Genomic DNA, 27,757 nt, shown 5'->3' with positions numbered 1-27,757 from the left:
TACTGTAGTTAATATCTATTGATACACATCTTCTCTGTGAGTTTCACAATTCCTTTATATATGTAGCATAGGCAGAACAGAACCACAAGAACTCATATGCTACTTCTTTACCTTATAAGAGTCAGTCCACATTCCTTTAACTTTTATCCACAGACCTAAGACTCACATTCCTTCAAAGCTTCAAGATCTCCAGAGAGTATGGGGTCTTTAAATAGAAAGGATGAGGATGATAAATGCTACTGATTAGAGGTCTACCTGTAATTGTTTGCTGTGCTCTGTTTTATACACTTTTGTTGAAGTATTACGTTTTGGATTCACCCCACTGCCTACACTATAAGCATTAGAAGATATTGTAATATCCATCCAGCCTCCATGGCCTCAGCTCATCAATTAGGAGCAAGCTCTATGTACTCTTCCAGTGGCATTCTGCCAAGAACAATGCTCTCAGATTGGAGGTCACCTCAGAAAGAGGGCGACTAGAACATTTTGCAACAACTGTACCCTGTAAGTAAATAAATTTTCAAATGTGCAGCTAGACCTGGTTCTTTGGACTTCTGGAATATCACTGCTCAAGGTTACCAAAGGATATGTTTCTTTTTTCCCATTTCCCTTTTTAGTAATTTAATAAATGTATTTGCTTTGTTACATCTCTGTGCGAGTGGGGAAACATTTACCAAGACAAATAAATTGGGGGCCCAAGTTTCTTAGACTGAGGCTTGAATCAGTAGACAAAACACGAAAATGGTAATCACTGAACATTTGGACTCAGCCCTTAGTGCAACAGAACAGTTGTACTAGCAAACAGCTATTTTGAAATATCACTGAAATTGCCCCTGCATAACTGGTCTCTAACTTTGTGGTCACCAAACCACATTTGAGTAGCTTGAGGACAACTTTGCGTGAAAACCAAAAGGAAGTGTTGCATGTCTTTCTTGCTCTCTGCCTTAAATAGTTTGGGAACTTATGCTACTCTTTAGGTCCTACCAACAGCAAAATCTGTTTGTTTTTAAATAAAAACAATCCTAAATTCAACATTGAGAAACTGAGAGCAAAATATGTCCTGACGGTGAGTTTGCTAACACTTTCCTGCTTGACACTTGAGCCCCGATTTTAGCCATGAGGGAATGAAGTTACAGGATGAATCCGACTCTATATTTAGGAAGAACAACTGTAAGCTATGACAGGAATTCTCTTTTACACTTGGCTTCTAAACTCAGCACTGCTCCAGCCCTAGAAGTGTTCTTGGTAGTTAGTACACAGGCACAAAGGGCTTCATCAATTCCAGCCACCTCTACAGGATTCCAGGGAAGATCTCAGCTGATCGAAGAAGGTGCATCTCTCAGCATCGAAAGGAGGTGTTTGCATCTACTCTCCTGACAGGTTGGAGTGTTTCTTATATAAATAACCAGGTACATAATAAAAGCTAATATGGGGAGGGGGTGCTGTTTGAAAAAGTGAAAGGTTGACTTGGGAAAACACTTTCATATATTGCTAGGAGATGAATGAATGAACTGCCTTTTCTGTAAAGTTTAATCTCTGTAAACCAGATCAGTATGCTTACACAGGCTGCTATTACAAGTGCTTTATACTCCACTGGAAATTTAAGACAGTAAGAATGTTGATGCCACTTAGAATTATCTTAAGAATATCCCCTGTGTATATGCCAACACAGCCCCTATGGAAATGTGCTTCATACAGTTAGAAAAAAGGCACGTTTTCCTCCACCATTTCTTTATTGTTGTCTGCTTGAAATATTTTAATTTACCCGATGTTTGTTGATGCTGCTGCAAGTACCAGCAAAGTAATAACAGCAAAGTTAGAACAGTTATAAGATCACTGTATGAGATCATAAGGATTTCATAAGAATTGTCATCAGGCAAGTAGTTACAATGAACTTGATGGCGTGCATCTGCATGGCGTGCAGTAAAGTTTCAGCATGGACTTTTCTTCTGCTTTCAGTACATGCTGGGCTCCCAGCGGTGTAATTTCTATCTAGGTCTTCAACACAGCAGAGCTTTCTGTTTATAACACTTGTGCCAGTTTCATGCATACAGCAGGGAGTCAAAGGATGACATTCCTAGTTCCTCTTTGAATGGATCTAGGGTAGTGTTATGAAAGACGTAAATTATGGAAGTGCCTCAGGTAGATCAGCTCCTTTAAAGCAAACCGAAGATCTTGGACGGTGCAAACAGCTGCGTGTCCTTTGGCACCCTCTCTCAGGACTTATTTTTAGATCAGGCAGAGAAGATCACCACTTCTTCGAGTTTTATTCCTTCCTATCCCTTGCGCCTGTTCAGGAATCATAGGGACATTCGCACAATGAAGTACTAAATAGTTCCAAAAAGAAACAACTGTGGCATTGCCTTCAACATGTGGTAGACTGATGCCATAAAAGGTAAGCTGTGAACTAAATGTTTGAATGCCTGAAAGATTTAGCAGTATCCAGGTTTTCAGCTAAAAATTGTATTTAAATATTGGATGTTTATTGGATGTTGTATTTAAATATTGGGACGCGGGTGGTGCTGTGGGTTAAACCACAGAGCCTAGGACTTGCCGAGCAGAAGGTCAGCGGTTCAAATCCCTGCGACGGGGTGAGCTCCCGTTGCTCGGTCCCTGCTCCTGCCAACCTAGCAGTTCGAAAGCACGTCAAAGTGCAAGTAGATAAATAGGTACTGCTCTGGAGGGAAGGTAAACGGCGTTTCCGTGCGCTGGCTGCTCTGGTTCACCAGAAGCGGCTTAGTCATGCTGGCCACATGACCCAGAAGCTGTACGCCGGCTCCCTTGGCCAGTAAAGCGAGATGAGCGCCGCAACCCCAGAGTCAGTCACGACTGGACCTAATGGTCAGGGGTTATAACTATAAAATTGGATGTTTTAACACCAGTTAGCCGAATACTTAGGAAAGCATTGAGGAGCATAATTAGTTGAGTTTGATCACTCCCATTTTGTTGCATGGAAGTTTGGATGGGGTAGAGGAGGAAGACTGGAGGCATTGCTCCTTGGTACACAGCTGCTCTCAGGCTCTGTGTCACAAGGACTTGCAGGAAGCTTGCTGCTACTATAGCCATACTGGGCCATGTTTTTTCCAGAGAGTTAGAGAAGAAAAAGAAACTATCCTGTGCCAGATGTCTGGATTTATGGGGTCCATGAAGTAGTGCAAGCCTCAGTAAGATGCAGAGGGAGATACTTCAGCTCCTTTCTACAGCAACTCCCTCTGTGCCCTATAATCTTCTTGTACTGTCAGCACAATCCTATACTTCAGGGGCAGGGAAATTATGACACACACCCCTCCTAGCTGCTGCTGGACTGCAACTCCCATCAATCCCTATCAGCAGCGCTAGCTGGATCTGGTGGGAGTAGACCAGCAACCAGTGGAGGACACCAGATTCTCCTCTCCTATGTTAATGTCCATGCTGCAGTACACCTCACGGACAGCTGTGGAGCTGACTCCCAGGTAAATGTGTTCCGTATACAGAATTGTAGCCTTCATGGCTCCAAAGGGTGCCTGGAAGGTCTTGTGCAGGAACTACTTTTTCTTTCCTGATATTTCTATATGGATGTTAGTGTAGGAGGAAGACAGCACCCACCCCTGCTCCCCTTGGTGGGTATTCTGGTGAAATATTGCATATTTGGCTGTGTTCCAGATGTCCTGGTGCAACGTGAGGAATATCCATGCAACATGACAGCACTATCAGCTTGTAGGGTTGAGCTTTTTTTTTTTAGGAAGACCCCCAAATTGTGGAGCTTTTTTAAAACAAACCCCAGAGTTGTTGAACTTGTGACAGCATTGGCTCCTGTACATGTGTAGTCAAATATAAAGTTGCTGCAGCCTACCGTTATATTTTTATTCCTGGATGTCTAATAGCCAGCAGTTGTACCAAAGGGGAAGGGGGAAGAGAGAGCGTAGCCCAATAAGGTTGTCTATTTTTACTCTTCAGCATTCTGTTGTCCTGATTTCTCTGGCAATAATGAGGTCAGCAGAAACGAGCAGGGAAGAAAGATTGTCTCTGCCAGAAGTTCTCCACAAATCCATGAGGCACCTCTATAGGGGCTTTGCTCGGCCCTCACATTATTTTTCTTACTTTATTTTCATCCCAAAGTTAATATTCCATTTAAGAGCTTTACAAGCTTAAAGAACTGCTCCTGGGAAGCCACATGTAGGCAGTGCCATGTTTAGACAGAGAAGACAAACTGCAGTTTTAAATAGTCATTCATCTTTCCTCTCTCAACAACCCATATCAACAGGCCTTCAAGTAGTTTGTTTATCACTTTCAGGCTGCAGTTGCCTTTTACTTTTGAGAAGATGCATTACCTTCGGTTTAAAGTTAAAGGAATTTATAATGCCTTTGCAAGTTTTATATGGGGCAAATTAATTTTTTATCAACAAAAGCCAGGTTTTCAATATAAGCAATTCCTGACTGTGTAACTTGAAGCGAACATATTAATAAGTAGCTCTCCCATGAATATGTGCCGTTTGATGGAAAAGCTAACTTCTCATTTACTATTGTGATGGGAAAGCGATCTTGCTCTTTCTGCCCATGAAAAATTAACAAGGGAAGCTCAGGTGTTCTCACTCCTTTGCAGCACTCTATGGTTGTATCTAAGCAACACTGAAACTAAGCCCGAAAGACAATCTGGACTGATGAATGAATACCTATCAAGAAGAAACATGGGCTAAATTGTAGTTTATCAAGCCATTGTTGCTCGTAAAAAAGTTTTGTTTTATTAGTAATCATACTTATTTTGCTTTCAGGGATAAATCTCTTCCTTTAAAATGTCAAAACAGCCAGCTTCAAATGTTAGAAGCATTCAGGTAAGAGATAATATTTTATGTTACTAGTAGTAAATAAGAAGTATTTTGATTGAACACAAAACATCCGTTTGTTTGACGCTTCAGCGCTAACTAGGAATTATTTAAAACTTGCTTGTCATGCAAGTAAATGCATTTTGATCCCATCTTTTCCATGGTTTTACATATTCCATTATCAGCTTAATTATCTTAACTAGTTTTCTCGTGTGCTGTGCCAAGCACACACACACACGGTCACACACAAAACAACCTATAGCATTTTCCACGAGGCATGATAAAGAAGCTGGAGGGTTTTTTGTACATCATCTAAAAGCATTTGACTGCACAAACATCACATATATGCCTATGTTTGTGTGTTGCTTACTTCTAATTGTCCAGCAAAATTCACTTTCCATTACTGGCATCTTTTAAGCTAAGCCAAGATTATTTAAAAGAAAGGAAGAAAAGAATGTGACAAGTATAAAAAGCTGAAGTCCTATGCATACTTACAAGTAAACATATTTAGAATTGCAAAGCACTGAATGCTGTATGGAAGTAAGTTAACCAACCAATCTGAAGTATTAGAACTTGTGCCAGTTTAGATTCAATGGCATCAGTTTAGATTCACGGACATCTGTTTTCACCATCCGTCTCCCAATACTAATATTTATTGCGTGTGTGTGTATATATATAGAGAGAGAGAGAGAGAGAGAGAGAGAGAGAGAGTGTCTCTTGGACAACCAGATTCTCAGTATGCCTTCATTTGCTTACACTGGGTTGCATCTGGAGTATCCATTATGCTCCTAATAGGCCTACGTCCAAAAACAGGAAGGACCTGAGGTCCAGCAGAGGCTCTCACTGGAGGAAGGAAAGGAAGGTGACTTTTGCCAATTGCCTCTTTCCCCTGCAGACTTGTGCCACCTCCCACACTGCGTCCAAGCCGATGTTCTCAAGCTGAACAACCCTTTTAAGTGTTCACAGTTGTAGTCAATGAGATGTACTCAATATATTAATGTGCTATCATGAATACAAATGTGTGGGTAAATACCTTGTATTGTTTTATCAAATAATATTAGCTTTTAGGGTTTGCAGAACTGCTATGGCTCTATCTGGATGATCATATATTGGCTCATTTAACCAAGATATGCACAAGCCTTTTATCGGCACACATAGCCTTATCCCTCCTCAGTTATTTAACCTGAAAGTCTCCAGTTAACTACAGTTTCTTGTTTGATTCTGGATTGTTCCAAACCGCACAACCATAGTTTTCCAGTTCAGATGAATTAATGGAAGACCAGTGTTTGATGGCTACATGTCACAAGGGGGGGGGGGGAATCAGCTGCATATAAAGCCCAGACATAACCATCCAAATTAGGCCAATGGTTGGGTTCAGGATAGTTGTAATGCAAAATCATGGTTTCTACTTACTATAGTTGAGAGCACATACCATAGTTTGAAGTTCCAGCCCTACAATTGGCAATCCATGGTTTATAGCAGAATGTCTGCATTTGTTTCTTAGGACTGTGAGGGAATTCCACAGATCCATGCTCAAAATCTCTTTTTCCTCCGTTGTCTGGTTGACTTTAAAAAAACAAAAACAATTTTTATTGTTCTTTAAACAAATACAAATATAATATCCATTAAACACTTATCTAGCAGTACGGCTAATGGTATTTGTTTTATCCATTTTCTCTGACTTTTATAATCCTATTTTACACAACTGTGTACATTAGCTGTACAAGGTTTGCACATCCACATGTGGAATAGTGAAAGATTTTTCTGTTCACAACCTTCTGAATTACAGCCTATGAATTTGGTATACAGCAGTACTATCAGAGGCATGAAATTACTATAGCTGCAGCTTTTTATTGGTTCTGAAGACAGGAAATATTTGTTTCCTGGTAGTAAATAGATTTATATAGTATTAATTTTCTATCACAATGAGTTTTTAATGGTGGCTAGGCAAACAAAAAAGGTATATATTGTGAAGATTTAAATGGGCAGGATGATTGCTTCTCTCTTGAAAGCAAGCAGAAAAATGTCTACCAATCTCTGGGGAAAATAACTTTTATTTATAGATTGCAGTACACAAACATCAGTCAATGAAACAAAGGGAGCCTTTTCATTTTAATACACAAAGTCGAAAGCAATTATGCAGTAGAGCGTTACATTTATTTTAGCATTTTCAAATTGTTTCATCTGCACTGCATTCTATAAGCACAGGGAATCTGCATTTTGATAAATGACAAGGCATTATTATGTAGTTTTAAATAAGCTCTAATAAACAATTCACTTAAATGCATCGAAACAAACAGTTTAAGTCCATTAAACATGGAGTTTAACTCAGTATTGTGAACGTAATGTAGTTTACAGCCTCCCTTACTTTCCATTAAAGGGAATTATCCACTAAGGATTCCCAATTAACCTTCTAGAGAAATGTGAGTTTATTTTACCACAGTTATGCATAGAAAAAATATTTTCTTTCAAGCCATGAGCCTTGAAAGCAAAATTATATATTATACCAAGTGTGTGTGTGTGTGTGTGCGTGTGTGTATCACAGATCTCTTTAACTTTACAGCTAAATAGACAGTGCAACCCTATACATGTCTAGCCAGAAGTAAGTCCCACTGAGTTCAATGCATTCTTATGCGCCAAGGGTTGCTGACAAAGCTAAGGAAGGGGTGCTCTGTCCACATGCCTGCCAGAGTTTGTGTGAGAAGTGGCTACACGCATCACTGGCATCAGTGCTATTTTTCTAGAAAAAGTGCTGGAACTCACCACGAATACCACCCTTGTTTTCTTATAATGCCAATGGCGCCCACCTGCAAGGTGGCAGAACTGACTTCTGGCAAATTTCAGCTGGGAAAAAATGCCCTGACTGGCATGCATCCATTCCTCCACCACTCCCGGACACTTGGCCAAGAGTGAATGTGGCAAACAAGAAATTAGCACTAAAGTCTTTTATAGGAGCAAGTCGCATTAAACACAAAAGGACTCACTTCTTTGAAGAGCTATTTGGTCCAAGTCCAGTTTAAATATAAAGAACCATAAGAAGGAAAAGCAGGGGCTCAAAGTGCCCATCAGCAGTTGGCACCTGGGCAGCAGACTGCTATGGTGATATGTATTGTACTACAGATATATAAATTTGCATCTATACCTGTAAAATCGGCACAGGCAAAAGCCATGCAAATTGGTGCCCTCTTCTGTCTGCTTTTGGGTGATGCATTCCATCTTTTTTGGTAACACCTAAGTGGCCACCCTAAACTGAGTTGCTTCCACGTGAAACCTGGGCTTCACTCCAGCTGCGCTTCCACATGAATAAGACCCAGTTGCAAGCCTTCTATTAGACCTACACAGCCCAGAGGACACTAACTGGAGCTTGCTAACAAAAGTGGACTTGCCCTCAGAAGGCTGCCTGAAAACAAAGAAATACAAGCACATATTTTAATAGATGAGTTGGAAAATAAAGTATAGCAGGATGGCGGTGCTGTTTCACTGCTTGATGTGAAATGGGAATTTTGCCCTGCTGCTGCCACCTCTGGCACTTAGTTTTGGCGACATCTTGCTGGAAATCAGTGTGAACTCACTGGTGGAGGCAGCAGGGCAGGCAGTGGGTCCACAGGGGTACCATCTTGGAGGCTTCTGCTACCTGAAGCAGTGGCCTCACCCTGCCTAATGACTGCGCCAGTCCTGGAATACAGTAATTCATTCTCTTACTGCTATTAGAAGTACCATGTATGGGGACCATTTCAATGGAATTTACAGCTGTATATTCCTGTTCCTGCTGCCTCAGAGGCTGCTGTGTCTGTGGAGACAGGGGCACCTCTGGTTCTGGTGATGTGCCCCCCTCCCCTGGCTCCCCTGAACTGTCAGCTGCCCTTGCAACATCCTCTGATGTCCTTAGCAGGTGCAGCTTGACTCAGCACAGTGGCAACGTGATGGGAAAAAATACCTCCTGAGGTTCTGCATGTCAGTCAGCTTGTAAACACAAAGCCTATGGTGGAACGATAGCATCCAGCAGCCTGAAACCTTAATGGATACTCAGACAGTCACAGCTGAACTTGGATGGGCGGCAAACAAACCTTCAGGGAAAATCAGTTCCAGTGGAATTTGCAAGAACATTACCAAAATAATGAAGGGGCAAAAGACACCACAGGGGACAAATGGCAGGCTGACGTGCATCTCTCGGGGCTGATATGTACAGCAGCTCTCCAGCAAGAGCAGATCTTACCATTTTGTTCTGTGCAAAAAACTGTCCTTGTAAGCCCGCCACATCAAGTAGGGAGCAAGGAGGATTGCCTGCTGAGGGCCTAAAGGACCCTGCCCTTGCCTCTTTCCACCTGGCTTGAGGTGGGGCCTGACAGGCTTCACAAGGACTGCAGCTGCTTTTAAATTGTTTTTAATTTTCATCTGTGTTGTTTTAAATCTTGGTTGTGAACCCTGGAAGACCTGCACCCTGCCTTGCTGGCCCTTTCCCATCTGGTCTGGGAGAGTGGAGTGCTGACTGACTCCAGCTACAAAAGCTGAAGCTGTTGAACAGATTCTTGGACTGGAGTATTGTTCACGGGGGGGGGGGGGAGGTTGAGAGAGCTATTGCCTGTTATTGATATTATTGTTGCATCTTTAGTTTTAGATCTTATGATTTACGTGGAAATTGTTTCCATTTGGTTGTGTACTTTTTGATGTGTTTTATTTATTGTTTATGACTTCTGTTATGTTTGTAATTATGTAAATCTTGTCATGTTGTAAGCGGCCTTGAGCATAGTTTCAACTATGGAAAGGCGGCATACAAATAAAATGATGATGATGATGATATCCTGATGCTATACTGATATGATCTCTAACTTCCAGGCTAATATCAACATCCCAATGGGAGCCCTTTTACCTGGAGCAGGTCAGCCACCAAAAAGAAAAGAATTTACTGAAGCTGATGAGGTAAGAGCAATATATGTCTTCATCTGCTAGCCTAGTTCATTTCTCATTATTTTAAGAAGCCATATAATGATCAGTCAGTATAAATCGGTTCTATTCAAGTACGATTAGTTAATACACACAATGGTTGGCGGTATTTTGGGGTCAGTGTATGGGTGCAACATAAATCTGGTTCCAAACTAAGGGTGGATATTGTGTTCCAAATGCAAGAAACAGAGATCCTGAGCAATCTGGAAACACCACTATAGTTAGATGGGTGTTGCATGATTGCATTTCCTAATGTTTGGCTTTTAAAAGCAACCACAAGGAGTCCTACTTTGCAACAGGGCCACAGTGCATATGGGAGGCATGTCTAACTTCCCCACCCCAGGTTGAACCCTATACAAATATCTCCACAACTCCTACCATTCAGATGGATGTCTTCCTCTATCCTCTATCGTGTTTGCTTTGTGGCTAGTAGCAGCTGCTTGCAGCTCAAGGCTTTTCACCATTCATTGTATTGGGATGGTGTTAGTACTAGTATAGTAGTAACAGTATAATGGGGAGAGGAAGGGAGTAGGAAAAAAAGGGCCTAGATCCTAAGTTTAGATATCGAAAGGAGCTTTATGAATTTCCAAAAATGGGTTATGTAATTTGAGTACTTGGAGTATACATGTGGGTTTCAGTGGGCTGAAATGTAGGCAGATATTTGGATATAGCTGGAAAATGAGTGAAAGGGCAAGAAGCAAGGAAACTGTGTAGGAGGTGTGAACATTTCAGATGAGAACACAGTCTGTTCATCTACAGATCTGCTAGCATGCAGTAATTTACCACAACCAGACAGCTAATTGACTCTATAAACCTGAAGCCAAATTCAATTTCAGATGCATGGGACTTACTGAAAGAAAATTTGAGATATGCAGCTATGCTTCATGAACTTCTGAAATTAAATAGTAGTTTTATAAGGAACTTCTGGACTAGAAACTTTGCAGATTGTGGCACAGCCATCACACAGTCCATGGCTCTACTTTTCCAGTTGCAAAATGGAACCATATTTCAGTGAACAATTTTAAGCAGCTGCTTTGGTCTTAACTCACCAGTTTGAGATCTACATAGTTAAAAGGGGGACGTACATTTTAAAATAAAAATAAATATGTCACCTACATGTTATAACGCAGAATTATGTTGCCCATGCAGTTAGTTGTTTCCCTCAATCCAATCCTATGAAAACTTTGTATTGCAGGAGCAAAATTATTCCTCTTAAATCTGAAAAGGTGCAAGGAGACAGGTTATTTTAGAACAGATATTGCTATGATTACTGTGATCTATTTGCAGCATCAGCTATGCTTAATTTTAGGTTCCATAAATGTGCCAGTTGCCCCAACACAAATTTATATTTCATATCATTTGAAGAAATAAATATCTGGAGAGGTCCACTTTCAAAATGTTATGCAATTAGAGCATATTTTAAATGGTTTTAAAATATTCACCACTTAATTTGCCTCTGTTCATTCCTGTGAGATGCTGTATGGATGAAGACCCACTAGTAACAATGAAAGGGGCATCTGCACAAAATATTATAAAGCTTGTGATAAATAATCCTTCCTATCCCACAACTAAGAGAAGAGGGCCTTGAGTGTTCTTTTTCCAAACTTGTTTGTGGTCCTTTAAAAGTGCAATAAAGAAGCCAAGTCACAGAGCCACCTCTGAAGCTTGCCTTCTTGCTTCTCCAGTGGCAGTAGCAGGGGAGAGTGGGTGCCATGCTATGAGATTCTGCCGCCTGAGGCAGCTGCCTCAGTCTGACTCATAGGCAGGCAGGCTCTGGAGGAGAAGCATAACATGCTATATGAATAGGTGCCTAAACACTGAATGACCAGAAGTAATCAGTCAATGCCAGGGATTTAAAGTTCCACAGTGTTTCTATAGCTTCTCAAAAGTGATGTGGTTACCAGGTTAGGTAGATCATCTGGGAGATGTGGCAGAGCTATCCTTGCAGTCTTCAGCAGGCTGTCAGATCTAGTATCTTCTGTGCACTTTAGTAGATCTGTCACATAATGGCTTAGTTCGCACGTAATGCCAAGGCAAATTATGGCTTGGCGCAGATGCGGGGCTTTTTCTCAGATCGCAGTTCCAGCACCTCTCAAGTGGGCGCTGTTGCCATGATAAAAGAACAAGGGAGGTGTTCATGGTGAGTTCCAGCCTCTCTTTAGAAAAATAGCACTGTGCAGATGCATGAACATGTGGGTTACTGGAGAAGAGATCACACCCACTGCACTCCCCCCTCAATCCTTATGCTGCAGCATTACCCAGGGCTAAAGCTGGGAGGTTTTAAAAATATAATTTGTTGGCTTATAGTATGTGTGTGTGTAACCATGGTTTAGTTTAGCATGGAGTGGATTTGCCTCAACCAGGGCTCCCAGTTTGCCTCATTCCAGACAAACTTTGAGCTGTAAGCCAAGAACAACCTTGGTTTGGCTTAGCATTGCATGTGAACTGGGTCATTGTGAAAATGGAAACATCACCCAGTGTATTAGTTTGAGGTAGCTGGGTTTTTTTGTCCGCAGAGCCTTCCAACTGCTTCAGAGGAGGAAAAGAAAAAGGTGCTCCCAGGAGCCAAGAAATTACCTGGCCCAGCTGTAAACCTGTCAGAGATCCAGAATGTAAAGAGTGAGCTGAAATTTGTCCCAAGAGCTGAACAGTAGTAACAGGAATGAAAAGGTATGTCCAGGGGTCCTTTACCTTACCTTTTTTTTTACCTAAACTACAATGAAATATAGGGACTTTGCTCTGGTTACAATTATCAGTATGGCGAGATGGAGTTGAGAACCTTGCATAAAAAGAAATGTCATCTTCTGGTAATTACCCTTGATTGAAATATGCTTAAGAATCAGATAAATTATTCCAAACTACAGTACTGCATTTATCCTGTTTTGGACAGAGATGAGACTGAGTGGCAGGAGCGTGAGTATTCCTTTTAGGGTCAGGTCACTGTAATGCTTTCCCAAAGCGCCCTCTTAATTCTGACCAAAAAAATATCCCTTGAATAGACCATTACTCCCATTTTGCAAATGAAGGAACCCAAGCCAAGAAATAATGCTACTGGTGGCATTTTTATTGCTCTGTAAACCAAAGGCAAATTTTGGAAATCCAATCCTAATGCAGTAGCAGGTCACTTCTAAAATATTCAGAAGCTAATTTCTATACGACCTCAATTTGTTCATAAAAATGCACAGGCTATAGTACACTCAATTAGCACTGCAATTATTCTTCTATTATTCAAATTATAATACATGCAGAGAGGCAAAATGTAGGTGGAACAATTATGCTTTCACTTTAAAATTAGAAACAATAGGCTTTGATCAACCAAAAATAAGTTGTTAATTGGTGCAAAAACAGATAATGCCTTCTTTTCATATAGTCTGCATGTGAAGTACAGCTTTTAAAAACCCATCTCAGGAAGAAGAGGAGCACACTTAGAGAATAACGGGGCTCTCACATAGAGGCATTTACAATGTGCAGGATGGTGGCTCCACCTTCATGTTGTATAAGAGCACTAGAGACAAAAAACATACACTACAAATAAATGGCTGTTTGCCTAAATAGACAAATGCCGATAGCTCTGTCCCTACCCTTCCCCTCTTTTCTATCTTGTAGAATACAGCCCATACTCCAGTCCAGGCAAACAGCCATAGCATAAAGCCTGAACCTTTATTACCCAGAATATCACTGTGAGATAGTACCCAATGTACCCATTCAAAATTGGGTAGCCTGGGTAAAGCATTAAAATATGGTGTCCCCCCCCCCCTTCTCATTTGTAACAGGGGAGGATAAAAACCTTTTGCTTCAGCTCATTGAACCAGCTTGGATTTGCTTGTTACGGTGTCTGCCTTACCTTTTCTTATTTTGGTCAATGGCCTGTTCTTTGTGTCTGTGGGAGGGAAGTTATTGGTTTGTCTTTTTTTCCTTGTTTTATTATGTCTTTTGTGTTCTCATCTTGCATTTTTATGCTGTGAACCGCCCTGTGCTCTTCATATGAAGGGCGGTGTACAGATTTAATAAATAACACTAATAAGCACAGCTGAGGTTCCTACCACTGTTGCTTCTCACATGGAGGGGTTCATTTAAGGTGCCTTGTAGATGACAAGCCAGGGCTTAGATTCACAGCTCCTGTAAGGTTACCTCAGGATCATGCACCGTGGATGTGAGGCCCCTATTGCTACAATTAAAGGATCAATCTTTTCTTGGCTTTGTTTTGGGGGGAAACTTGACGGGGAGGAAAGCACAATGTACAGGATGTAATGTAAAGGAGAACATAATTAGAGACTGCTGGCTGAGAATATTATACAGAACAGCTAATTCTCTGTACATGGGCATTGTGCGATCTGTTTGAACCACAAAAATTGTGCTCAAGGTATTATGGCAACAGGCACTACCAAGAAAAGGTAATAATAAATAATGCAAATAATTAACCTTACAAATTGCACACACTTTTCAGCACAGAGAGTCTCCCAAATACCTTCATGAAAGACAAGGGCTAATTGTTCCTAAGGACGTGGAGTACACCTCTTCCCCTATTAATGCCTTAGTTAGGTTTGATAGAGCTGCATAAATTGTAGCCAATTAAGCTGACAAAGTGATCTCGAATATCACAGCTCCAACCCGGTAATCAAGCTAATTTATTTCTCACACACTTTTGTCTTCCATCACTCCCTTTTGTAATTTTTCCTCATGTCACTTGATAGGAGGCTACCTAATTACGGTGTTCACAGTCCTGTGCTCAAGAGCAGGCTAAGTTATTACTTCAGTATAGTGCTTTTTAAATCTTTATACTTTATGTTTTCACTTCAGCTTTTTTTGCTGGAGTGATTGCCTTTCATGTGTTGTGTAATTGTAAGCCCTCTGTTGTTGCCCATGAGACCACAGAACTCCCCTGAGGGTCTGAGAGACTTCACCTCCCATAGCCTGGGCTGTTGCCATAGGCCTGGACATGTCTATCTACACTTCAGGCGCTATATATATATATATATATATATATATATGAGCAAGGCCTTGTTTTTCATCCCAGAGTTAGATCTGCTAGAGCCAGTGTGGTGTAGTGGTTAAGAGCGGTGGACTCGTAATCTGGGGAACAGGGTTTGCGTCTCCGCTCCTCCACATGCAGCTGCTGGGTGACCTTGGGCTAGTCACACTTCTCTGAAGTCTCTCAGCCCCACTCACCTCACAGAGTGTTTGTTGTGGGGGAGGAAGGGAAAGGAGAATGTTAGCCGCTTTGAGACTCCCTAGGGTAGTGATAAAGTGGGATATCAATTCCAAATCCAAACTCTGCTGATCTATATATCATGTATTGTTCAACCATTTACCCACTAGAACATTCACATTTTTACAGCAGTGTGTTCAACATCATGGTTGTTATTATTATCATCACAATTTATTTCCCGCTTTTCACCCTAAGGGTACCAGGGTAGGTTACAACTATTAAAGCACAACATTAATATTAAAAGCAGAGCTTTTTTCAGCTGGAACTCAGTTCCGGCACCTCTCAGGTGGGCGCCATTGTAAGAGAATGAGGGTGAGTTCGGGCGTCTCTTTTTCTAGAAAAATAGCACAGATATTACACCATAATGTTTTAAAAAAACAGTTTAAAATGACTTATTTAGCACTGCAAAGTCAATTGGAATTATCCCAGTAAATCAGGGGCAGGCAACTTCCATCCTTTCAGAACAATCTTAGTCTGTCAGGGGGTGATACCAGCTGATGGGTGGAGAAGAATGGTTTTGCCATGCTGGGTGCTGCTTTGTCAGAAAGCAGGACTGAACCCTGGTGAGTAGCGAGTTTAATCCTGCTTGGTGCTGCTTCAGCAGCACCTTTCCCTGCAAGGAATGCTCTGGAGAAGCAGACCCCTGCAAGGAGCAGGATTAAACCATCTGCTCACCAGCTAGTGAGCGGAGAGTTCGTCCAGTTGAATGCTGCTTCGCCAGAGCATTGCCTACAGAAAAACAAACAAACCCAAAATAGAGCTGTTAGGGCGTATCCCCTAGCAGTATTGAAATCAGAATGCCAGTGCAGGTTAATGCAGCTACTTACACATCACCAAGACGTTTAATCCCCATGGCAACCCTGTGAGGTAGGTTAGGCCGAGAGGCAGTGACTGGCTCAAGGTCACCCTTCAAAGTGGGGATTTGAACCTTGTTCTCATATACAGTGGTACCTCAGGTTAAGTACTTAATTCGTTCTGGAGGTCCGTTCTTAACCTGAAACTGTTCTTAACCTGAAGCACCACTTTCGCTAATGGGGCCTCCTGCTGCTGCCGCGCCACCGGAGCACAATTTCTGTTCTCATCCTGAAGGAAAGTTCTTAACCCAAGGTACTCTTTCTGGGTTAGCAGAGTCTGTAACCTGAAGCGTATGTAACCCGAGGTACCACTGTATTCTGGTCCAGCACCATAGTTGCTAGGTAAAAAGGTAAAAGGTAAAGGACCCCTGGACGGGTAAATCCAGTCAAGGGCGACTATGGTGTTGCGGCGCTCATCTCACTTCAGGTCAAGGGAGCCGGCGTTTGTCCACAGACAGCTTTCCGGGTCATGTAGCCAGCATGACTAAACTGCTTCTGGTGCAACGGAACACCATGATGGAAACCAGAGTGCACAGAAACACCTTTTACGTTCCCACCACAGCAGTACCTATTTGTCTACTTGCACTGGTGTGCTTTCGAACTGCTAGGTTGGCAGGAGCTGCGACAGAGCAATGGGAGCTCACCCCGTCGTGGGGGTTCAAACCTCTGACCTTCTAATCAGCAAGCCCAAGAGGCTCTGTGGTTTAGACCACAGTGCCACCTGCGTCCACCGCACTGGCACCAGTATGCCTTTGCCAGTTGTCATTGTCAGACATTGATGGCTAAATCTGAAGTTCACAATTCAGGCCTGGAAAGAGTTGAACTCCTAATTGCTTTCATGTAGGGTGGGGAGGGAATGTTAACCTTTCTTTGGCTTTGAAAAGGCCTGTTTATTCCCTCAGTAATATGTAAAAGCAGGCCTGCAGCTTTGAGTTGTGTTTGTCCTTTATGCCATTTGCTGCCTAGGAGGAAGCTTCGTTCCAAATTGCTATTACGCCAAGCTCGGCCATACGAAACTGTTCATATAGCACAAACAATAATAATGTAAGTGCACTTAGGAGGAAAAGCTCTTGCTTCTTCTTCAGACAAACAGACCAGGGAGAGAGTGGCTTGCCTACATCTGCACTTTGTAATAGCTGCAACCCTGGCTCCAAAAGTGCTCAGTGAGAATGAGCTTTCTCCCCCCCCCCATACAAACATAAAAGGGTGAAAACAGCAACCCCAACAGCAATGGAACTCCCGCTTGTCAGGGGAAAAGAATATATAGGAACTGACATGATTTCAGCCCTCATGGGCAAGAGGTTGTTCCTTCAGAATCAAAGGAAATACTACCCACGTGGATGCAAGTATAAGCAATGGAATGAGCGGCTTGGATTCTGAGAAGTAGAAGCTTGTGGAAGCGGACTTCCTTGTAGTCCCTTCTTTCCACTGCAGGCCTGAGAAACCTCTTCATCATAATAATAATTAATAATTTTTTATTTATACCCTGCCCTTCCCAGTTCAGAAACCCAGGCTCAGGGTGGCTAACAACCATTTTAAAACACTTAATTGTAATACAACATAAAAGCAGCATAAAAGACAGTATAAAAACATGAATAACAATAAAATTCAAAGTTCAAAAATCAATTTGAGGGAAGTCCATCCAATAAACATTAGATAGTCACCAGGGCTAGCTGGCTAAATTAGACCTACTTGGGCCAGCGAGGAGGCCAGGGGAGAATTAGCTGTGGGGTCCCGAAGCAGGTAATCTTCATAAAAAGGGGGGAGGGGGAAGAGAAGGGAAATAAAAGATCAGGCTGAGTTCAAATTAAAGGCCAGGCAGAATAGCTCTGTCTTACAGGCCCGGCGGAAGGAGGTTAAATCCTGCAAGGCCCTAGTCTCATGGGACAGAGCATTCCACCAGGTCGGAGCCATCACTGAAAAGGCCCTGGCCCTGGTGGAGGATAGTCTGACTTCCTTAGGACCCGGGACCTCTAAACTATGGTTATTCATGGACCTTAAGGTCCTCTGCGGGGCATACCAAGAGAGGCAGTCCTGAAAATACGAGGGTCCTAAACATGGGCACCCAACACTCTTCAGAGAGTTGGGTGCCCATGTAGTGTGGGGTGGGGTGGGGTTGCAGTGGGAAGAAATCCTAGAGAGCTGCTGAGGTTGATAGAGCAAAGGAACAGACTTGGCATCAGTCAGATTCTTATGTTCTTCTGAAGACTGCACATGTATTAATTCGTGCTAGTATTGCATCTATAATAGCTGGAGAAACTGTCCTGATGCATTGTATGGGTCAAAATCACGAGTCATCACATGGGCTATTTCAGCTGAGTCATATTTACTGAGAGCCTTGCATTTTTCAAAACATGTATCCAAATCAGACACCTAGTCCCAGAAATGGTATCCTTTCATACTGTGTAGCTGCTGGTGCACACACATTTAGACCCTTTTATATTCATTGAAGGGATGCGGGTGGCGCTGTGGGTTAAACCACAGAGCCTAGGACTTGCTGATCAGAAGATTGGCGGTTCGAATCCCCGTGACGGGGTGAGCTCCCGTTGCTCGGTCCCAGCTCCTGCCAACCTAGCAGTTTGAAAGCATGTCAAAGTGCAAGTAGATAAACAGCGTTTCCGTGCACTGCTCTGGTTTGCCAGAAGCGGCTTTGTCATGCTGGCCACATGACCTGGAAGCTGTACGCCAGCTCCCTCGGCCAATAAAGCGAGATGAGCGCTGCAACCCCAGAGTTGGTCACGACTGGACCTAATGGTCAGGGGTCCCTTTACCTTTTATATTCATTGAAAGCATACCTGCAGTATGAATTCCTCATGGAATAGCCTCTGTTCCAAAGAGTTTGAGCTTGAGCTAGTGGCTAGGATACACTGGAAGCATCGTTGTGTTTTCTTTCCTTGACCCAGGGTGCTTCCACGCTGTCTTATTGTCAGGTGGGATTGAGTCACATACCGGCAAATTCAGGTTGCACAGTTATAGTTGGTTTTGAGGTCTTGCACAACCAACGTACTTCCCCCAGGGAACATGCAGTTGAATGTGTGGAATAACATAACATCCCTGCAAACAAATCAGGACTAATGATTAAATTCTCATTTAAATAGCCAACTTCATCTAATTTCCCTGCAAACAAATCAGGACTAATGATCAGTAAACCTACCCTGGAAATGTTTCTTTAAGGACAGCTGAATTCAGCAGCAGAAGCTGCTCTGATCTGCAGGACTTGTTGGTTCCTCAAGGAGGCGCTCAAGATCTAATTATTAAATATAGTATAAAAAGCTTCCTTGCGGTTGGTTTTACTGAGCTATGCGTGACCAGAACCTTTAGATGTCACTTTCGTTTGGACCTTTTTATTCAAAGTTTGTCATTTTTAGTTCTATTTAGCCACGACAGCCTTAATGCATCTCTCTTCATCTCTGCCTCCTTCTAGGAATCTCATTTGGAGAAATGAATCTAGTCATTTTCTCATTTAAGTATCAAAGCTATGGAAACTGTTCAGCTCTGTTCATAATTTGGCCTTCTGGGTTTCCCTGACAACCAGAAACATATTTCCTTCCTGCCCCCCCCTTTCCTTTTTACTAATAATGTAAATTCACAATATGTTCTTATCTCTTATTCAACAGCAGGAGAGTAACATTGCTTTTCTTGGCTATTTTTTGTTCTGAGAATAGTTTGGGATTTGGGGCAGATACAAAAAACAAAACAAAAACCATAGTATCTAAGTTAAATAACCCTTCTCGTTAAATAGCACCATTCTGTCAGTTGCTGAAAGCTGAAGGTGCCTCATCAGAAGGTTGCTCCTTTGCAGCTGAACTGTGATGGATCACAGCTCTGCCCTTCGTGTATGGAGGCCTTATTCAAAATCTCAACTATAAACATAACTGCTTATCCTAATATTAAATTGCAATGGTGCAAAGGAATAGTATCTGTCTATAGCTCACCCTTAGGATTTTTTTAATCCTTCGCAGCATGTGAATGGAATACAATTTTCTCTCATTAAAAAAAAAATCCAGATAGTTTATTTACCACAGTTAAATAAAGGCATAAAATTGGATTTTTAAAAAATCACTTTGTGGACTCTCACAGGGGACTTGAAAATACTTTCTGGAGCTTGCCTGATCCTCCCTGTTTAATACTCTCTGTAATTTTTGCACCTTCTGATATTGCAACTCTTATTCGACAGCCAAAGATGGAGGCACCCTGAGGTCAATCCATCATTAAATAAAACTTCCAGGAAAACATAATCACCTGCCAGCAACCCAAGAGCTGCCATGTCCAGTGTTTGTTTGATATTACATATAACATAACCAGCACTGGAAGACCAGTCAATTGGAGGCTCACGTCATAATACATACACTTTACTTCATTCTGAAGTGACATCGGTTAGAGCTGACATATTTACCAGCACTTCTCAGAGAGTAATTGGCACCGTGAATTTGAAGTCACTGAATTGTTTATCTCTCACTGATAACCTACAAGCCAGCACAATTTGATGTGTGTTTACTCAGAAGGAAGCTCCATCATTCAATGGGGCTTACTCCCAGAAAACTGGGCAGTGTTAGTAACATTCAAACCATTTCTGAGTTCCTGTTTTCTGGGATGCTGGAAGTGTTAACGTGTGTGTGTGTGTGTGTGTGTGTGTGTGTGTCAGTGTCAGCATTGAGCTACATCCTTTCATTGGTTCCTCGAAAGTGTCCCCATTTTATACAGCCTGTAAGAGCTGGGCTGTACATTATGGTCACCCTTGAAATTATCATCGCTGTAACAAATTTTCAGTGCACACAGCTAAAACATTTAGCATCATTCTCAATATGAAGTGGGGACATGACATAACATAGCGAGTTTACTCACATCTTCCACTGACCACCAATGTTAGTATCAATAGGGAAGATTATCTTCCTTACCAATGAGCTAAAACTGAATCTCTCTCTCTCTCTCTCTCTCTCTCTCTCTCTCTCTCTCTCTCTCTCACACACACACACACACACACACACACACACATTCTCAAAGCGGTCTCTCAGTTTCATCTATTATGGCGACACCTTTACACAGGCAGCATTTGAATAGCATCTCCATCTCTACAATTCTATGAATCTATGCTAGCTTTAAAGGACTATGCACCAAGATTTAGGATTAGTTGAAGGAAATTAGTATGTAGAATCTGTCCAGTTACACCATGGCCCAAAACAGTAGCATTTGCATGAACAAAACAATGTCCAGTTAGATCAACAATGTAAATGGAAAAATGGCCTTGAAGTTTTAATTGATGTCACTATCAAAGTAACTGTTACCAAAGTTTGCAGTAGGTAGATTTCCTTCTGCATGGGGTTGGAATAGATTACACTGAGGTCTCTTCCCAACCCTATGATTCCAAGAGAGAATAAGAGCTGAAGCTGAAAAAGAGGACTTTCACACCACATTTTGCAATTTATTCTCTCCTCTTTTTCCTCTTTTTCTTTTTTACTGCAATGTAGGGCAGTTTTGCTGCAGCAACAGGAGAGGGAAATGCCTTTGCCTTTTCGGCATTGGTCTACATACTTCTGTTACTTAGCAACAGCAGGGACCAAAAAGAAAGCCAAAGGATTCATAATTGCAAGTGCTTGCTGGAGGCTGAGAAAATGGAACAAGCCTGACACTCTTCATGTTGCATTTCTGCCAGCTGGAGACCAGAGTGTCCATACTTACACAGCCTCGTTAAAAGTTGCCTATAGAATTAGACATTTAAAAACTACTGATGGCTGTTGATCAATCAGGAAAGACTGAGCCTCATCCTGCCAAATGTTCATTTCTCTATTTTTCCCCTTGTAAGCACTTAACTGTGGCTTTAAAAATACACCTATCAAGTATCGCTGCAGAACTTTTGATTTGCAGCAGTGCCTCTTGCTTTCTCATTCTGACTGCGGTTGCTGACGGTATTAATTTACTCAGGAAGGTGGTCTCACCTGGTGCCGCTGGCTGAAAAGAATTTCACTTTACCTTCCCACAAAGGAAAACATTCCTTGCCAGCTAAACAGCTGTGGTTGCAGAGTCGTGTATAGGTCCTGTTGAAATCAAAGTGTATATGGAAAGGAATGGTGGTCAGAATGCAAGCTCACATTAGATGGATTCTGAGTGGAGTCCAGGAAGCTCCTTTCTAGGGATTGGGCCTGAAAGAGATACACAGTTTGACGGACTTTTTTCTGCTCTCGTTCATAATGCAAACATTTGGCACCAGTTCTATCTGCAGCCTACAAAGCTTCATGAACTTATATATTTGCTTTGTTCATTTCTCTTCTCCAAAAGCTTTGTTTGTCTGCTTTAGTGTTCTAAGAACAAAATATTTCTCAGTGTCTAAAGAAAGTCATTCCTTCCACATTTCTTCTGTTAAACCTATCTCCCCCCCCCCCCATTCACTGACATGGTCCAAATAACAGATTCATTTGGAAGTTAATGCCATGCACTATGCAAACAAGTGCATGCATCTTGCCCATAACCCACAGGGTGAGATTCAGAGGGATTTTTAACAGTATAATTCAGCAATGCCTCATCACTTTGCCTTTCTCCAAACAGTATAAAGAGCAACATGTCTGCAAATAATGGGGCATGTATGCTAACTGGGACAGTGGTGAGTAATGTGTCTATAAATGGGTTCAGCCGAGGAGTAAACATCACATGGTCTCTGGCTTAGATTCTTGTTGAGTGGGAAACATTTCATGCATCTTTGGGCATACAGCACACAATTGCTTGTTCTCCGCTGGAAATATTTAAAGAACCTTAGCCTAATCCCAGTCATGTAATTGCATGTAAAGGCCGTGAGTGAGGTCGCAAGGACAAAGCGCTTGAAAGTGGCATACTAAGCACTGCTAATACAACGTCCGCCATCTCCCTTTGCGTGTATGAATCTTAAGTCAGTGTTTAATTACATGACAGACACAGCCAGCCAAGACATCTAGCCTGGAAGTAATCTACCCCTTTGCTTGAGATTCCCAGCACTGATGATTTCATTATATCTGGCTTCTCAAATGAGGTGCAGCAGATGGAAGTTTCAAATCTGCATTATTTTTTTAAAGAGAACATTAAACTCCAATGTGTATGCTTTTCTTTTAAGAAAAGCAGATTTCAGCAATAACTGGAGAATACTGCCCTGTTATTGTTTTTAAATTGCCACTGACAAATTAATATACAGTACTTGAGCTCAGTTGGTTAGAGCATGGTTCAATCCCCATATGGCTCAAACAGCTGCATATTCCTGCATTGCAGAGGGTTGGACTAGATGCTCCTCAGGGTCCCTCCCAACCCTATAATTCCGTGATCTCTATGTTTCAGAAGAGTCATACTTCCTTAAAAGGATATGGCATTGTGTATTTCTGGGGGAACATTGCCAGGACCACATGCTGCACTGGCTGCATGTGCTAGTTCTCTGCATGGAACTGGCTTGCACAGCCAAACGGAGCAGTATTTACCCTGAGCAAGAGTTAAACTCTGCAGCATTGGCTGTGTGCACCAGTTTCCTCCATGGAGCCAGCGCCCACAGCCAACACATAATCGAACCCTCAGCTGATGTCACCCACCCATCGAAGTGATGTCATCTGATTGACAGGTGAGTGGGGTTTTGAGGACATGGCCTCATGGGCAAATTAGGAACCCTCCAGCAGACAGTGGAACTGACTCAAATATTGCTGGGAGTAAGGCTGCTGCCTTGAAATGGGATGCTAACAAGACACAAGGCATAGCAACCAAGCAAAGATAATACAGTATAATAAAACATATGTAATATATAAAACATACATACACATGTGACATATATCTCAGGCCATGAGGCTAGATTCACAGACTTTCCTGTATGCCTTTTTCTGGTTCAGTTTTGAGGCTCTGGATTGATATAAATACAGCATACCACCCAACAATACTCTGATACTGTAATGGAAAAATGAGAAAAGCTTTTGTTATGTCAAAGTGTATTTTGGGGCATAAGTTTGCTGGTATGCTGTTATGTATTAATGAAATAATAAAAGGAAGCCCTCAGATACATGGTTATTATGGATAATCTAACTGAACCTGAAGTTCCGGATATTTATCAAGATGATATCAAGACAGCACTATTTGATGCTGCCATTTGTTAATTGTGATGGTGATGGAGATACAAAGTCTCATACCTAGAACTTAACTAGTAGAAATGTAAAAGTGGCCCACTTTCTCTTCCAAAGGGAAGAGAATATAGATAGTTCTACATTTACTTAGTATAGAAATAATTCAGCATAATGATCTGCTTTCTAGATTAAGATTCTTTGACCAATAGACTGCAACCTATTTGCACTTCAATCCTATTCATACTTAACTGGGAGTACAGTATTATCTTGGGTTACGAATGCTGCGGGTTGTGCATTTTCGGGTTGCGGACCATGCCGAACCCAGAAGTACCGGAACGGGTTACTTCTGGGTTTCGGCACTCGCGCATGCACAGAAACACAAAACGAGGCCATGCGCAGAAGCGCTGAATCGCATCACGTGCAGACACGGCGTTGCGGGTTGCGAACGCGCCTCCCGCACAGATCACATTCACAGCCTGAGGTATGACTGTAATTACCATTGAACTCAATAGGATGAGTAGATCGTGATAGGATTGCACTCTTAAGCCTATTAAACAACACAAGTTGCTTATTAATAGATGCACCCTATGCTGTTTATATTTTATATATAGCACACACTACACTCTGCGCTGGCCACTTTTTGCATTAATTGTTATCAAAATAGTTTACTGGCTCTTTGGGGCACATGAAGTTCTTAACAGTAAGACTACAGTATTGAGCTAATAGGCACTGTGCACTTAAAACTGAGGACAAGCTCTTGCCGGTTTCAGTGTCATTTCATCCACCCACAGTTGCAAAGCTCACTCTTTAGGAGAGGAACAGCGAAGGAACATTTCCAAACGAAACTGCAGGGAGAATTTGTGTAGGCAGAGTGTAATTACTCAGATTGGAATGCAAGTACACTTGTGTACTCAGAATATCTCAAGCAAAACTTTAGAAGTTTCATATGTTCTTTTGCCTTCCTTATCAACAGCAGCTTTCAGCCATAAGATTTCTATTTTTTTTTAGAGTAGATGTTCTTAGGTGTTTTAATTGGTTTGTTGTTTGTGCATGTGTCATCCTGGGCTCCTTTTGAGAGGAAGCGAAGGATATAAATTGAAAATCACAATCATATTAAAAAAAGCATGATCAAGGCCAGCCCTACCATTGGGGAGAGTGAGCCAGTTGCCTCAATTGACGGGTGCTGGTTGGTGAGGAGTGGCAATAAAATGTTGGGGGACAGTGCTGTGTCACATGAGCTCATATAGGGCCCCTAAGCTAACCTCTGGTGTCTTGTAGGATTTTGTCTCTCCACCATTTTTGTAATAAGATCCATCTGTCATGGAATGGGTGAGTGCCAGATTTTCCTTGCTCCCTCAGGTAGCAAACATAGTATCTGACTAGGACCACAGAGACCCAGGTTCAATTTGCGATGCAGCCGTGAAGTTAGTTTTGGTGATCTTGGGCCAGCTTACCTTTGTCAGCTTAACCTACCTCTCAAGATGTTATGAGGATTAATAGGGGTGGGGTGAGAAAACTATGTCCCCCACCCTCGAACTCTTTGGAGCATAGTTAGGACAAAAATAATCACTGAAGTTAGTATGTCTGATCCACCAAAGATACCTACATTCAGACATCTGGGAATGTGCCAGAAACAGCTCCCAATCCCTGAATGTTCTGAGCAGACATTTTCAGAACTTCCTTTGCATTTCTTGCTAATTGGGCCAATGAGACCTATAGCCCAATCAGAAACAGGCTACTTTAAATTCATATTGGGAGTTCTGTAAATTGTGACCCAATGCATTCTCCAACCTTGTATCGTGATCGTCTGGGGATTCCACAAGCTGTCCCAGGCAATCAGCATAAAAGGAGGCTTATCAAGTCCCTGAAGGATCACCCTATGTGTGGGGTGGATTACATTTAATTTTGTGGATCACAGGTTGCACAGAGCTGGAATACAGCAAGTTTTCTCCAGCCGTTGAGTGCAGTTGGAACTAAGGATGGTCCCAACAGATATAAAATGTTGTCAAAAGTTAGTGAAAGAGATGCATAAATCAGAAGAAATGTTGGATTGACAAATAATTTTTCCTTTGGATAGATGGTGCAAGTTGATAACGCATAAGGGAGAGCAGAGATTTTTATAGGACTTGTTAGTATACGCCCCTGCTTTTCCTGATCATTATATTGTGAACAATTTGTTATTGCAATGTCCCTTCTCACTTTCTCTTTTCATTTTTAGTATAAATTTGATAAAATATTCACGAAAATCGACTCTGGGTCCAATCCACCTGTGCACAAACAGCAGCTAAAACTGATTTTCTAACAGGTTTCAGATACTATCTGAGAAGAGGGGGAAATATCTGAAAGAAGAAGAGTGTGGATAAGCCAGGGACAGGGTAGTTAGAGACAGTATGCCTCTGGGTACGAGTTTATGGACACCACAGGAGACAGATGTTGCACTTTGGTCCTGTTTCTAGTCTTCACATAGGTATCTGGTTGGCCACTATGAAAACAGGATGCTGGACCAGATGGGCCACGGGCCTAATCCAGCAAAGCTCTTATTATGGTCTCATGGTCCAGCTCCCCACCCATGTCTCCCTTTGATGCAAAAATGAGACACAGCTTTAAAAATGAACAGGACTGGCATGTGAATAAACATATCTGCCTCCCCCGCTACCCCACCACCCACCATGTCTAGCTAAGTCCACACAATATCATAGTAAACAATCCAATGAAAGCTTAAAGCAAAATGACTCAGTGGGGTTTTGGTCTACAAGTCTCATTGGCCCCAATCCGGGGATGGGCAAGCACAATAAATGTGACTAGTAACACATTAAGAAACAAAAAACACTATGTGCATTTCTCATTCATATGGAGAAATGGGTGGGTATTGTCTTGTGGGACTGTACCAACATACAAGTGTGTTGGTTGGGTTACCCATCTTTAATACCATCCTCTTTCAGTACAAGACTGATCTGTAGACTTTCTTCCCCCACATAGCAGGAGCTTGTGAAGGTTTTATGTGACTCATGATGTTTGACTCTATGCATAAGAATATATTGCCCTTTAGAATTCCCATGTATTTCCTCCAAAAATGCAAATGAATCTCATTTGGATTTTATTTTGCAGGTCTGCCAAGATGCATATGGAGAAGCTAAATTGATTGTAATGAAGAAAGTTCACTGCAATAGTTTATATATTTATATGATGATTGTGAGCATCCTAAATACAAGAAACGTCATAGGAATATTTGCACATTTATGGACTTTCTTGTTATTGGTTTTGATTACCGTAAAGCATATGGATTATATTAGCCGCACCAAAGCATATGTGTACATATACATGAAGTGAATTTGATCATACCATTAGAGATAAATGTAGTATTATTTTGAAAGTAGAATTGAAATAAAACATTTTTTCAGAAAACAAGCATTCATTTTATTCGCTTTTCTGAATATGCTCAAAAGAGCATGGTAATAAATATCATAGATATGCCGAGTATATGCATATAAAGGTTAACATTCCATATACAATGTGTGCACTACAGAAGAAGCTCTTTTTGGTCCTATAAATGCCAATAGGAAAGCTAAATACACAGTTAAATTTTCTCATGGAAACCAGTGGCCCTTAAATATTGCTAACTTTATTGTGCACAGTAAACATTTTATATTCCTTAACACCTAAAAGCAGTGTCTAGAATTATTTAACATGGATAACATTTTGCTGCTTAAATAAAAAAATCTAATGGCAAAATTGATGAAATACTATACGATGAAATTAATTGCCTGTGTTTTGAATGTATAAATTATCCATAACCTCAGGTAATGAACCCACAAGAAGGAGCAGCTTCTGTGGCAGATCAGGGACCACAGGTTCCCCAGCATCCATATTCAAATGTGCACCTGA

The 27,757-nt window shown here is 41.7% G+C and overlaps 2 protein-coding genes across 12 annotated transcripts in view; one reads left to right on the top strand and one right to left on the bottom strand.

The window, feature by feature from the left end:
• Positions 1–27,757, bottom strand: part of MBTPS2 (membrane bound transcription factor peptidase, site 2) — a 72,369-nt gene that overhangs the window by 29,106 nt on the left and 15,506 nt on the right. Inside the window, exons 1-5 of one of the 8 annotated variants that reach the window (XM_083612390.1) lie at positions 23,575–23,690; positions 21,746–21,949; positions 18,605–18,863; positions 10,863–10,964; positions 6,235–6,368 (exon numbers count right to left, since the gene is read on the bottom strand). In XM_083612390.1, the coding sequence (XP_083468516.1) occupies positions 6,235–6,333 (99 nt within the window). In that variant the 5' untranslated portion in view covers positions 6,334–6,368; positions 10,863–10,964; positions 18,605–18,863; positions 21,746–21,949; positions 23,575–23,690. Of the gene's footprint in view, positions 1–6,234; positions 6,369–7,944; positions 8,073–8,739; positions 8,866–10,862; positions 10,965–11,647; positions 11,845–13,175; positions 13,252–18,604; positions 18,864–21,745; positions 21,950–23,574; positions 23,691–27,757 lie in introns of those variants that run through there. The other 7 variants (XM_083612393.1, XM_083612395.1, XM_083612394.1 and 4 more) reach the window with 7 other exon arrangements.
• SMPX (small muscle protein X-linked) lies at positions 1,185–27,537 on the top strand. Of its 4 annotated transcripts, none has more exons than XM_083612460.1 (5): positions 1,185–1,380; positions 4,752–4,811; positions 9,639–9,722; positions 12,263–12,416; positions 26,981–27,537. In XM_083612460.1, exons 2-4 carry the CDS (start codon positions 4,773–4,775, stop codon positions 12,398–12,400), a joined length of 261 nt encoding a protein of 86 aa, XP_083468586.1. In that variant the 5' UTR covers positions 1,185–1,380; positions 4,752–4,772; the 3' UTR covers positions 12,401–12,416; positions 26,981–27,537. The 4 variants fall into 4 exon arrangements, with proteins under 4 accessions (XP_083468586.1, XP_083468588.1, XP_083468587.1 ...); XM_083612462.1 differs by having other exon boundaries at positions 1,202–1,409; XM_083612461.1 differs by lacking the exon at positions 26,981–27,537 and adding an exon at positions 21,278–21,665 and having other exon boundaries at positions 1,203–1,380.

This window comes from Podarcis filfolensis (genome assembly GCF_964270895.1).
Source record: "Podarcis filfolensis genome assembly, chromosome: 4".
NCBI lineage: Eukaryota > Metazoa > Chordata > Lepidosauria > Squamata > Lacertidae > Podarcis > Podarcis filfolensis.
The sequence above is the reverse complement of the archived record's forward strand: the minus strand, read 5'-3'. Positions and strand labels throughout refer to the sequence as shown.

Coding starts and splice junctions, on each gene's coding strand:
- SMPX (XM_083612460.1), top strand. CDS start 4,773: ATGTCAAAACAGCCAGCTTCAAATGTTAGAAGCATTCAG. Junction 4,812..9,638: donor CAAATGTTAGAAGCATTCAG/GTAAGAGATAAT, acceptor TCTAACTTCCAG/GCTAATATCAACATCCCAAT. Junction 9,723..12,262: donor AATTTACTGAAGCTGATGAG/GTAAGAGCAATA, acceptor TTTTGTCCGCAG/AGCCTTCCAACTGCTTCAGA.